General features: G+C 37.7%; 4 protein-coding genes across 4 annotated transcripts in view; 1 reads left to right on the plus strand and 3 right to left on the minus strand.

The window, feature by feature from the left end:
- Nucleotides 1-634: 634 nt before the first annotated feature.
- LOC108970376 (keratin, type II cytoskeletal 1b-like) lies at nt 635-1569 on the minus strand. Its single transcript, XM_018935714.1, has one exon. It carries the CDS (start codon nt 1537-1539, stop codon nt 712-714), a length of 828 nt encoding a protein of 275 aa, XP_018791259.1. The 5' UTR covers nt 1540-1569; the 3' UTR covers nt 635-711.
- Nucleotides 1570-4126: 2557 nt separating this feature from the next.
- Nucleotides 4127-4701, minus strand: LOC108970363 (the record flags this gene model as incomplete). The annotated part of the gene is given in 1 exon segment (XM_018935695.1): nt 4127-4701. A coding segment is annotated over 1 exon segment (438 nt), but the record flags the coding sequence as incomplete, so codon positions are not given.
- A 2895-nt stretch (nt 4702-7596) lies between these two features.
- Nucleotides 7597-8675, minus strand: LOC108970356 (homeotic protein female sterile-like). Its single transcript, XM_018935687.1, has 2 exons — nt 8636-8675; nt 7597-8570 (listed from the first exon to the last, which is right to left on the minus strand). The coding sequence occupies exons 1-2, from the start codon at nt 8648-8650 to the stop codon at nt 7773-7775; spliced, it is 813 nt and encodes a 270-aa protein (XP_018791232.1). The 5' UTR covers nt 8651-8675; the 3' UTR covers nt 7597-7772.
- A 4026-nt stretch (nt 8676-12701) lies between these two features.
- Nucleotides 12702-13295, plus strand: part of LOC108970333 — a 2887-nt gene continuing 2293 nt past the window's right edge. The window contains exon 1 of the mRNA XM_018935661.1: nt 12702-13293. Within this exon, the coding sequence (XP_018791206.1) occupies nt 12781-13293 (513 nt within the window). The 5' untranslated portion in view covers nt 12702-12780. The remainder of the gene's footprint in view (nt 13294-13295) is intronic.

Consider the following 13295-nt stretch of genomic DNA (forward strand, 5'->3'; position numbering starts at 1 on the left):
ACTCCAGAGGTACGGGTGGATTGACCTGACCAATAACGCATATTTTACTTACTGACGAAGCTATTCAGCCAGAAAGGAGCCTGATCGGTGAAGACTTATACACATCTAGATGTGTATAAGAGACAAGTGTTAATCCCAAGTGTGATCTCTGGTTTAATCGCCTCTTTTTTTATAGTTATAAAAATTATATTTATATTTTATTTAATTGTAGTTGTGTTAAACGACATAATACAAAGTTTAAAGCTTATAAAACTTTTATGACTTTTTTTATTGTACAACCTTAAGTATCAAGATAGAGAAATGGTTTCAATAATTACATGTTTATTGCCTAATAAAGAATTTTACGTCGAAAATAAAGTATTTCAGAAAGTACTTTCGGAAAGTATTTTCAAAAAGTTTGTAAAACAGCTGCTAAATTAAATGTGTTACTTCTTCGATATTTCACATTTTTGTGAGAATAACTTATTTAATTTATTTTTATAGAGATATTCTATCTGTTTTTGATCTTATTGCTTTCGAGACAATTGACCCTTGCTCATGCTATTCTATAATCCAGTTTTATATATTTTGCTAATAAATTGCGAATATTTCCTCAGTGAAGAACTCCAGATGATATTAAATAAAATTCCGTGAATTGTTTTATATTTTTTTAAATTTATTTTTGTCGTTTTTGAAAATTATTTAAGTAAATATTTAGGTACAAGTTAGCGTTTAGAAACGGAGACGTCTCAACAGCGAGGGTGGCAAGTAGTTTGTGTTGGTGTTGGACGCAGCTGGGTGGTAGTATTGTTGCTGTTGGCCGTACGACTGAATTGGTGCAGATGGTGAGGCAAAGTTGATCACTGGAGCAACAGCGTGATTGTAGTTTTGGGATGCACCTGGCTCTTGGTCGTATTGCGATTGGATGGTGCGCTTAGCGTTGACAAGATCGTCTTGGTTGCGGTATTTAACAAAGTGCACCTCTGGATGGTGGTTGCGGTTATCATTGACAGACTGCAATTTGTTGGCCAAATCAGCGATGTCATGTTGCTTCTGCAGCACATAGATGGCAGTCTTCTGTTCGGCCGCGTTTCTGGCCAGAGCAAGGGCAGCCTTTTCTAAGCCATTGTTTTCAGGTCCCTTGATGAAGATGACACGAACGTTCTTTTTCAGAGAATTAGCCAATTGTTGGGCACCTTCAGCATCTTCGAATTCATCTTCAGGAGCAGAGAATGAGAAGAATTCTTTGTTGACTCCATGTGAGACAGGTGAGACAATACTCTGAGCGCCCGAATCGAATCCACTGCCGACACCAGTAAGTCCACCTAGACTTCCGGAGCTGCCGTAGCTACCATCATCGCCACCAGCGGCAAATCCGCTGAGACCACCAGAGCCGAAGCCATCGCTACCTCCACCAATACCGCCACTAACACCACCTACACCACCACTGCCGGGTGTGAAGGAGAGTCCGGACGAAGAGTGGTCTACAGGTCTGTAGTTGTAACCCAATTTGTCAGCGGTTACGGCGGCCGCAAAACACAAAATAATGAAGAAACGCATGATGCCCGTAAAATTTGGTAATTTACTCTGAAGTTGCGAACTGAGAATAATTCTTGCTGGAACGGCAGCCTCTTTATATACAATGTCTGAATATCGATTTTTGCCCAATTCAGCATACAGCTAACAACAACTCTCCCCGTTGATGTTCAACGGGTTTTATTATGCTTTCGACGTACAACTGATCCAGCGACTTCCCACAAGTACGCAGCACCCGGACCCAGTTTGCGAAAATCACATACATATGCGTACCTATAACCACTAACCGCAAGTTTAGGCATCTCTCTACAAGAATACACATACATATACACGTGACGCATACTAGTGGCCAAAAAGCTTTTCTGATGCAAATGATCTAACCCGTCCTCGTATAACACACACTCACCCACACACCGAAAAAAGTAGTTTATGCGAAGAAAATTGCTTCGGTCTAGTCCACAACTCGGTAGCGCCGCATAATTTTAGTTATTAGTAAATATGTGAACGTCAGCATTGTTTTGGTCTTTAAGTCTGTATTTGGCGCGACCACAATACCAGCAAAACCCCTGAAATGTGCGCTGCGCTGCACTGTGACGATTTTGGTAGTTTATTTTCTTAATCTCTAACGAAAACAAAATTACAAATCAATTGGGTGAGAAAAAGAAAATTAATATTCATAGCAATGCGGAACTAGTTCCACTCAAAGTGGATTCACAAGCCGCATTCTACAGGCAAGCCCGGTGCGAATATGAATATGATTAGGCAAGACGTCACAAAAGCCGTACCGGCAAAGCGTTCTATTTGTAGTTTTATGAAGCCGGTCAATATGCAAAATACCGTAAATATAGCGAGCATACCAGAAACCAGCGAAATTAGTCCATTAAAATGCAGAAAACTAGCCACATCCCAAAATAGTTTTAACATAATGTTGTGGGTAAATTCAACAAGTATATGCTGGAAAGCGAATACCACTGAAGGATCTGGCTGACTGAGAAGACTGAAATTTTTAATTTGGCATTCTTAAAAACTACTTATTTTGTGTGAATTTATAATGAAAGTTTTTACGGAACTTGGAAAACGAAGATTACAAAATAATGTAGCATTCCATTAGAGCTAGAGACTACAGTACATAAATATTCAGGTTAACCAAAGCTTTTGGCGAGTTACGGGGACAGTTTGATATGTTTATGATTTTTCGTAATCGAAAAAATGTATTTATATAAAATTAAATTGGTTGGCTAAGAGTTTTCTCTTTAAAGTGGTAAAAAAATGGTTCCTCACAAACTGAGAGAATCTTGTTTCATCTACCCCTGGTTATAATAATTTCAATCAAACCATCTGGTTAAAATAATTAAGATCATTCAAAATTTTCATATCATTTTGATTATTAATCCTTGTTTACTTGAAAAGACCGTGGATATACCAGCACATGCGAATCTGCTCTTGCCGCTGCGTCTAGATTTTGGCTTGTTCAATTCTAGTAACCGTCACTTGGACGACTGTTTCCGTTTTATACCCTTGCCGCGAAGTTTGTAAGACCCAAAGGAAAACGATGGTGGCACTATAAATAATATACGTATAAATATGTATGTAACGGCGGTTTTCAAGAATAAATCGGCCGAGACGAATTCAAGTGGCTTGCAAGCCGTCCTGTTGCAACTACATGTCGAACTGCTACAGATATATGATGTCATACTAACAGAATAATTAAACTCAAGAACCTCTTTTCTGTACGAACTTCAGTGATCGTGATTTATTTTTTTAATCGCGAACTTATTCTTCCAAAACTCTTTTTAAGAAATTAATTTTAAAAAGACCTTAAACCCTCTCCTATCTTCTGGCTCATAGTGGGTTAACACGAAATTTCGGAACAACATGCCTACAACTCATAATTACTCTAGCATAAAACAACAGGTTTGTTATGGTTATGAAACCTATATAATCAATAAATTATAGAATTATTATTCCGGTATTTCTTCGCTACACGGGTACGTACAAACGTGCACAGCTACATGTGTTCAGAAAAAGTTATGCTAATGAAATCAACTAGTTTTTCACCATCAACCTCAATGTTTCGACGAATTTAGTTTGTGTAGCTTTTACTGTCAACACATTAGAGGTCTGAAAATAACTTTACCACTTATTTTACATAATGCATTTACTACAACTACACCAATTAGGTTATTGCGCCTAGTAGGCGCATGGGTGACACTGAAATACCAACCTTCTACTTCGAGAATAAGACGATAAAAACTGATGTTATTAAGAAAAGAGAGGAAAGATTTGATTTTTGTAATTTGCTTTTGTAATTGCTATAACCATATTTTTCTGTTTTATACCAGTTGACGCTGTAAGCCCGTTAGCAATGCTTTCAGAGTCCAATGTCCAAGAGTCCAATAATGAACTGTTATTAAACAGATATTAAAAAAGTATTGTGAATCATTATCTCAACGCAAAAAAGTTTTTTATAACTCTTTAAACTTTTGAATTTCCATTTTTATGAAGGAACTTTAACCTCGTGAAACAAAAATAAGTATTATTTTTTTCTGAAGGCTTAAAGGGTAGACTATTCAACCCTTATACCCCATTAACCGGAAATCAATTTCACCAATTTCTTTAATTATGCATTACGAAGTAAACAATTTATTAAAAGTAGATAACAACAATTAATAAGGATCATCAGTCTATATATAAATAACAACATTTCAGAGTCGATTTCAGTTTTCCTCACGCGCTTGTCTATAACCTTTAGACACGGAAAATGGATGAAGGCAGATAAGCAGCGCCGGGAGCGCTAACGGGACGTGGTGCTGGTCGCGCAGCAGGAGAAGCAAAGTTGTGTACTGGAGCATCACCGCCATTATAGCTTTGAGAATTGCCGCCCAATTGATCGTATTGCTGTTGGATGGCACGCTGAGCGTTGGCCGCATCCTCGGGTGTGCGGTATTTGACAAAGTGTACTTCGGGTTTGTGACGTTGCACATCGTTTTCAACCTGTAATTTGTTAGCCAAATCGCCCAAGTCAGCTTGTTTCTGCAACACGTAGATAGCGGTCTTCTCTTCTCCAGCGTGTTTGGCGAGACTGACAGCGGCTTTCTCCAAGCCATTGCCTTCGGGTCCCTTAATGAAGATGACGCGCAAGTTCTTTTTCAATGATTCGATCACCTGACCATTGTCGGCTGGTTCACTGAACTCTTTTTCATCGGCAGTGTATGTGAAGAACTCCTTTTCGTACTCAGCAATTGGCGCTTGATAAACAGGTGCAGGTGCAGCAGGACCAATTCCACTGCTGCCGCCGAGTCCACCCAAACTGCCGCCGAGTCCACCTAGTCCACCTGCGCCACCACCGGGCGTAAATGAGAGTCCGCTATCGGAATGGCCAACAGGACGATAGTTGTAGCCCAATTTATCGGCGTAAGCAGAGGCTAATATACACAGGATGATAAAAGCACGCATTTTTTATTCTTTCTATTTTGGCACTTGGTAAATTATTTCACTATTTTGCTAATTTTCGCGGTTGCCTCTTAAGACTCTGAAATGGTCGCGTTCGGAATGATTTGCCATCATCGATACACCATCTTTTATACAAATTCAATTCCAAATTTTTATAAAAAAAACCCCAAAATGCTTAGCTTTTTTTTTTATTTATTGATAAAATATTTATATCTGTATCAAATGATATTTTATTCAGTTTCCTCTACTTTGATTAACCAAAAATGCTTGGAGCTGACTTCAATGGGCATATCGATTTTGAATTTTATTTGCTGTTCCGCAACCAAAAGCTTCACGCTCTTCTTTGCTCCACTTGTCAACGCGCAAGTCATAAATTTGGCTTTGACTATAAATGAGCAGAAACGTCACTTCTACTTCAATCGTTGTTGATGGCTTTAGCCAAGACTCTGCATATTTTAAGTCTCCAAGTGTTCAAATGCAGTTACCATCAAAAGTGTATATGTCTTCAGCAGCATCAATTAAAAAACATATTTAAAATGCAACGACTTTTTAATATCGACAGCCCGATTTTTATCAAAATAAACACTAAATTCGCAATAAAGATTTATTATACTTTTATTGCAAGCGTCAGCATTTAACTTACTTAATATTGCTGCGAGATCAACAAATCAAACGCGGACTTCTGCTTCTGTTCAGTATTTTGCTAATAAATATATTTCGGCAGCATGAATGTTCATGTATGCTCATACAACAATTCTTTATGTTTGTCATTGGTTACGATTATAATTTTTTTTTTCAAAGCTGGAATGTTGTTGGTACTTTTGGTTTGGTAAAAATAAAGTAATGCAATTCTTCTTTTTACACACCGTTTCCTTAGACATCAACTCCATTACGGACCCACACATTGCTAGCTTTGGAAGTATACATAATAAAACACCACGTAATGTATAATAATAGTTAGAAAAATGTAATTATATTTCATGATTAAAAATGTCTGGGTCAATTACGTATATCCAATTCGGGCCAAATATATTCGGTTATCTTTGAGCGGTAAAGATTCCCATTCTCAGTAACGTGCCGGTCGTGATCATAACGATCATTGATCAACCGTATCAAAGAGTAATTTTTTCGGGATACAATGGTGACTCCAGAGGTACGGGTGGATTGACCTGACCAATAACGCATATTTTACTTACTGACGAAGCTATTCAGCCAGAAAGGAGCCTGATCGGTGAAGACGATTTTCGATGAAAGTCGGGAACATTTCCAAGTTGTTGCTCAGTCAAATTCACAAACATACGACGATTCTGGTGGTCAAGCGGCTTCAGTTCTTGCGTTAATTTGATCTTGTCAGGATGTAGGTCGAGATCCTTTCATAAAATTCCTCACAATGACGTCACAAAGATGCCCAACGCTTGAGAACGGCGTGTGAGAGACTGATTTGGGTCTTCCACAATTGATCCGTTGGAGACAGAAATATTCTCGACACTGGCACGAGACCTGTGGATTAAAATATTTCCAGTAAACGCTCAATTGTTGAGTTGAGAGAATGATAATACGACTATAAATTGGACATAGCGCTCTTAAAGTTGAGGTCACTGACTCCGAATTTCATTAGTAAATTTTAATCATTCCTACTCGTTGTTGTATCGTATATCTTTCCATGATGAAGTAGCAAACCTTATTGAAGAGAAATGTCAAAAGAGTGGATAAAATATGGCTTCGTTTGTTGTCTCTGAAAAAAAAATCCGCTTTTTTATTCTTGTTTTTTTATGCAGGATCCTTAAGATTTTCGGATGGAAAGATGTCGCAAACCTGGTTTCTTATTATTTTTTACAGCTTTCCAAAAAGAGTTGGTTGTATTTTTCTTTGTTGTAAGTTTCTCTATATAGTTTGAAACGTATACACAAATTCTTTGCTTTTTTTTTGCTGAGAAGCTTAGTTTAATTGCTCAGTTCTATTTTATATTTAGTATTTTTGTTTCATAATTCTGGTACTATTCCCTTCCGATTTTTGTATAACTTTCACAAATTTGTCGACTTCAACTTCCAAGATTTCTGGTGTTGCGAGTACAATATATTCTATAAGATCAATATTTCTTATACGTTTTTCGTACGAATACAAACGCACTTAGAATACTCATTATAAGGAACCAATAACTCAACCAGATTCTCCTACATTATGGTCATAAAAAAATTGCTTTACTTAGCTAAGATTGGAGATATCTTGAAAATAATGAAATCCAATCGTAATTTATAATGCATATCCGATTGTATAGCTAACCTGAATTTCTGATAATAAAAAAGGTGCTTTTTATATGACCTATTTCTAGAAAGTAATGGTTATGATGGATGGATCAAAAATAAAATAAGTTTTTTGCCATATGATACGTCTATTTGTATTGTCAGTACATTTTCACTTAAAAAAACAAAAGCCAAAAACGATACTGCTGAGAATATTTTAGAGTGTTCTCGTAAAGAATGATTCAAGCGTTTCAGCGAATGTAACACTAGAAAAAGTTTTAAGCTGCCTAGGAGAATTTTTACTGAATGTCACCTGTGAGAAAGAGAAATCGGACAGAACAGATTTTGATCTGGAATCTTAAAAAAAGAATTAAAACAATATGAATATGAATAAAAAATCGTAATTTTGTATATATTTAAATTTAGCAACAATAACAATAATAAGCGTAGGCCATATTCGTAAATTGGTTCAAACGTTTCGTAAAACCAACTTATCAAATCAGTTCTTTCAATTAGACAAAATAGATAACAAGTGGTGATTTGGTTTTATGTAGTTTCTACTTAAACACGGATGATGGAGGAGGGCAAGTAGGCGTTACGGGGAGCATGCACTTCGGGTGCTTGAACTGGAGCTTGGGATGCGAAGTTGTGCACTGGTGCGGCGCCACCATCGTGCGATTGAGAAGGACCGCCCAATTGGTCGTATTGCGATTGGATAGCACGTTGAGCGTTGGCAGCATCTTCAGGTGTGCGGTATTTGACGAAGTGTACTTCGGGTTTGTGTGMGCTTTGGCTGTTGATAGAGTTGAGTTTCTTAGCCAAGTCTCCGATATCGCTTTGTTTCTGTAAAACATAGATGGCGGTTTGGTCTTCGGCAGCATGTTTGGCCAATTGGAGGGCAGCGTTTTCGAGTCCCTTGTTTTCAGGTCCCTTGATGAAGATAACACGGAGGTTCTTCTTCAGTGAGCTGACAACATCTTGACCGGCATCAACGTCATTGAACTCTTCTTCGGGAGCGATGTAGGAGAAGAACTCCTTATTGAATTCAGCAGGAGCAGAGTATGAGGGTCCTACGCTGCCGGAGTTACCGATATCACCTGAACCGCCAAGACCACCCAAACCGCCGCTTGACCCACCGAGTCCACCAAGACCACCCAAACCGCCACTTGAACCACCGAGTCCTCCAAGACCGCCGCCTAACCCAACCAATCCACTATCGCCTAATCCGCCGCTGCCGCCGAGACCACCGAGTCCTGAGGAGCCACCAGGCGCAAACGAGAGTCCGGAGTCGGAGTGACCAACTGGGCGATAGTTGTAACCCAACTTATCGGCAGAGGCTGCAGCCACTAAACACAGGACCTGCGAAAAATTAAAACCAAAACTTTATTTTTGACCACTCGCCTGTTCACAGTAGCAACACTTACGATGAAGGCGCGCATTTTTAGTTTTTAATTTTTACTAGTTACTTGTTGGATATATTAATTGTTTATGATGATTTCTTGTCTGAGACTTTTCATATTTATACGAACACACATCAAATAATAATCTTTTGCTAATCAGTTTGCTATTTCATCTTCGCATCTGTCGTCTGCTACATCGGTTGGACATTCGGTTGAGAGTTCATTACCAATCATTTGGTTTTGCAACTCTCGCATATTGCCGAAGAACTCTTTTGTATCTCATCTTCATTGTCATAATTAGGCATTTATTTTATGACAATAATTTGCACAGACTACATTTTTAGTTAGGTTTATGCTAATTCATTCGAGCTGAGCGTAAAATGTATTCATATCTTCGGTCGGTCGGCAACAAAGTGTTTGATGTTGTTGTGAAATTATGAAATGCAGCTTTATATGCTATCTGCATATATATGTACATATGTCTGTATATATTTCTGTGTTTTTCTCATTAAATGAGTTCAAAAATTTTGCCTTTGAGGGAAATCAGTCAAAAAATTATTTATAGTACATAGTTGAGAAGTCTTAATTCTGACGTCTCCGAGGCTCTTTTCTATATATAGTTAGTACATATGTAAATCGCACGAAACGAATCACAACCCTACAGCACGGACTACATTATTTTCAGCTAAGGGTTTTGGGCAATTCACCTTGCGCTTATCTGACTTAGTTTTTGTCTCCTTGTTTCTGTATATAAAACAGGGTTTCCAATATGAGTGATATAATTTCTTTCTAACTGTTAAAGAAATTCAAATGTTTTTTATTTAATATGAAGTAAATTCGACGCAATTGAGTTTTCAATATAACATCATTCAAATGGCCTACATACAACATACTTTGCAAGGACGAATTGAATGAACCCACTTTTCAAGTACTTTTTCCAATAACTCAACTCGTATGTCATGAATAGCACGTTCAATATTGAATTCTAAAGCTTGAGGAGAGTCCAGTTTAGTGCTAAAGACCGATGACTTGAAATAACGCCACAAGCAGTAATCTAATGGTGTAAAATCACAACTTCTTGAGGGCAATTCAATGACACAATTTCTTGAAACAATCGAATCTTCAAATTTTTCTCACAATAATTCGTTTGTTATGTATGCTGTCTGGCACTTAGCTCCATCTTGCTGGAACTAGATGTTGCCCATATCAACTTCTTCCAATTGCTTTCATAAAAAGTTAGTTATCATCGATCTGTACCGCTCTGCATTAAGACTAACCAAGTCACCAGCTTTATTTCGAAAGAAGTACGGCCAGATGATTCCACCAGATCAAAAATCACGCCAAACTTTCTATTTTGGCGAATGTAAAGGTTTGTTCATGAATAGATCGTGACTTGACAGTTTTGTTTATTCACCGCAGCACTCAGCTGAAAGTGAGTCTCATCGGTTAAGATGATTTCTCATAACAATCGGTATCGTTTACAAGTTATTCCAAGGCAAATTAACGACGTTTGTGGTGGTCCAATGGCTTCGGTGTGACAACAGTTGTATATGGATGCAAGCCCAAACACTTTCTCAAAATCTACCAGGTTGTGGTTTGAGACAGTCGCAATTCTTGAAAACTTATTGGAATCGACAAAATGCGGTCTTCAGCAACACTTGCCTGAACGGCAGCGTATTTTCATTGCTCAGAGCGGTTCTTTGTCTTATTGACACTTCAACGTAATGTAATAAAAATGTGCGGTCCAAATTTGCAGCAATTCGACGAATAGCGAGTACAGGTGAACGATTATTACGACAATAAAATGGCAAAAGGGCACGAAAAATCGTAAAACTGATATAATATTAAAAACTTAGAAATCAAATCATCCCTATTGGCGGGTCTCTCATCTGAATCTATTATCTTCTTTTCTCGCCTTGAAACAATTGTTTTTTGCCTACCCAGAGGATACTTGGTCTAACACCTGTAGTCGTGAGTGGCTTGAGCCATATGTGCTTTTAAAAAATATTTAAAAATTTATGGCCACTCATAAGTGAATAGCTCTCGGAAGACTTCTCTAACTTGCGTGAACTTCAACACATGACTTTGTTCTCCCAAAGAATGAGCTGCCATACCAACTGAATAATCGAAATTAAATTCTTTTGTGGAAAACTTTTTTTATCTTACAAATTACATTTTTTAAAATTTGTTGAAGATTGTTTTCCAAGACAATCTTTGGAAAAAAATTCCGAACAGATCACAATAGCGTATATCATCCATTCAAACTGGCCGACCAAATTAATTTACTGATCTCTTTATATTCATCTATGATATAAAAAGTACTCTTGTAAAGGGTATTATAGCTTCCGTGAGGCGAAGTCAATAATTTAAAACCTAACTTTTAAATAGCATTTAAACTAATTTCAGCTATTATCACACTTTCCGAGAGAAGCTGCAAATGATTAACTATGAATAATATTTTAATCGGCATATGCAATTTTCTAATTTGTGAAAAAACCGCTAATGAATGGCGCCAAGCAATTAATCTATTGAGCTAAACAACCAATCATTCACGCTACGATAAAAGGCCAATTAGCGAATTGTCTGGTGGAATGTGAGACAWGAAAAAACGAATTCATAAACATACATACATATGTATATATGTATAAAATTTTTATATACTTAACGATATGTACCGAAGGGTATTGCATATGCAAAACTCTTAAAAATATGAGCATGTAAATAAGCGCTCTTCATATTTACTTATCTACCGTTACTTAAAACGGTATATACAACTTTATTGTAATATGTATGTATGTGGCACTACTTTTAGCGATGAATTGGGCTGGGAAGCCACTTGCTGTCGCATTTTAATTATTATCAGCCATCGCTTTCATAGACGTCGCAGACATTATCGAAGCATCTACATATACCTCCATATATGTTTATCTGTGTGTGCGTACTTTTCGCGAATTTGCGTCAAACGATGCATAGCGATATCCAACATCCGACACTCGATATCCGATAGCACAAACGATTAGCAGCTCGGCTGATCACTTCCGGTGCGACTTTTAGAGGTCATTCCACCCGCATAGTTGGTATGAGAGCACACTCATTCACACGACCACATAAAAGCAGCTATAAAAACCGCATAATAAAATAAATTTCGACCGGCGGCAACGAACAACAAAGCGCCAGAAGGAAACGCCAAGCGAAGTGAATTTGGCGAAACCAGTTTATTTGCATACAAGTTTGTATTTTATCGCGTGTATTTCTATAGATGGGGACATTGAATGGTCGAATCAGTTGGCAGAGCAAACAATGAAGGCAATTAAACACGATAGAAAATTAATAATATGCGACGGTAAAACAAAAAAAAAAAANAAAAAATTAAAAAAAAAAAAAAGTTGGAATTTGCTCAGAATTAGGTTTATAGGTTTGAGAATTGGTACAAACAAAAGAGCTCAAGGTCGTTTATTTCACGGGGGCTGCTTACAAACCATGCTGTGGATGTGTAAGCGCCGTCACGTGAACAGAAAGTTGGAGTTTTTTTCCATGTTGAGTTTTGGTTATAAAATGGTTATAAATAGGTTATACATTGGTTATAAAATGGTTATATCTGACAGCGGAAACTGGGAATTTAATGCTACATATTTGTAACATAATGCTGTGAACCTTTAGCAATAAAAAACTAAATTTCGATTTTTTTGATGATACCTTCTTTTGGATTTTAGGTGAGGATATATAGGTACATTTATTAAATTATAACATGGAATACAAATATATTCGTTTTCGCATTGATTATGCAAAGCATAATAAAATATAATAAAAAGCATTAATAAAATATTTGTCATTTTGTAAGCTCTAGTTTGTAAATAGCAGCTAACAAGCCAATTAACGTGTGAGAAAAGAAAACTGATATCATCTCTGCTAGTTATTATTTATGCATATTTCATTTCGCACACGCCGGAAGATGCCAAATTACTGGCGCCAAGAAGTTTTGTTGAATGCATTTCACTATCATACGAATGCAGTTTGTTATTGGGCATCAGAGCACTAAAAATCTGCAGAACAATTTTGCGATCATATAAAAGTGACACCACCCAAATACGTTAATCATTCCAAACACAACCATTACTGAGTAATCATTCAACTAAATTCAGTTTCAAGCCACCCACAATTTTTCAAAAATGCGTGCCTTCATCGTCCTCTGTTTATTCACCGTTTCCTGTGCGGATAAGTTGGGCTACAACTATCGCCCTGTAGGACACTCCGATGCTGGTCTTTCGTTTGCACCAGGTGGTAGCAGTGGCGGACTTGGTGGACTGGGTAGTTATGGTGGACCAGGAGGTGACGCAACACAAGTTTCACCTTCTTATTCCGCACCTTCCGCTGAATTCGACAAGGAGTTCTACAGCTATACCGCTGATGAGGATGATTTCAATGAACCCGCCGGCAGTGAACAACTGGATGCTTTATTGAAAAAGAATCTGCGTGTTGTCTTCGTTAAGGGACCCGAAAATAATGGTTTGGAGAACGCCGCCCTCAATCTTGCCAAACTTGCTGCCGAACAGAAGACCGCCATCTATGTTCTACAAAAACAAGCCGACTTGGCTGATTTGGCCAACAAATTGCAGTCTCAACACGACCTTACAGGTCACAAACCCGATGTACACTTCGTCAAGTACCGCACACCAGAGGATGC

This window comes from Bactrocera latifrons, unplaced genomic scaffold (genome assembly GCF_001853355.1).
Source record: "Bactrocera latifrons isolate USDA-ARS-PBARC rearing strain unplaced genomic scaffold, ASM185335v1 scaffold_3, whole genome shotgun sequence".
Taxonomy (NCBI): Eukaryota; Metazoa; Arthropoda; class Insecta; order Diptera; family Tephritidae; genus Bactrocera; species Bactrocera latifrons.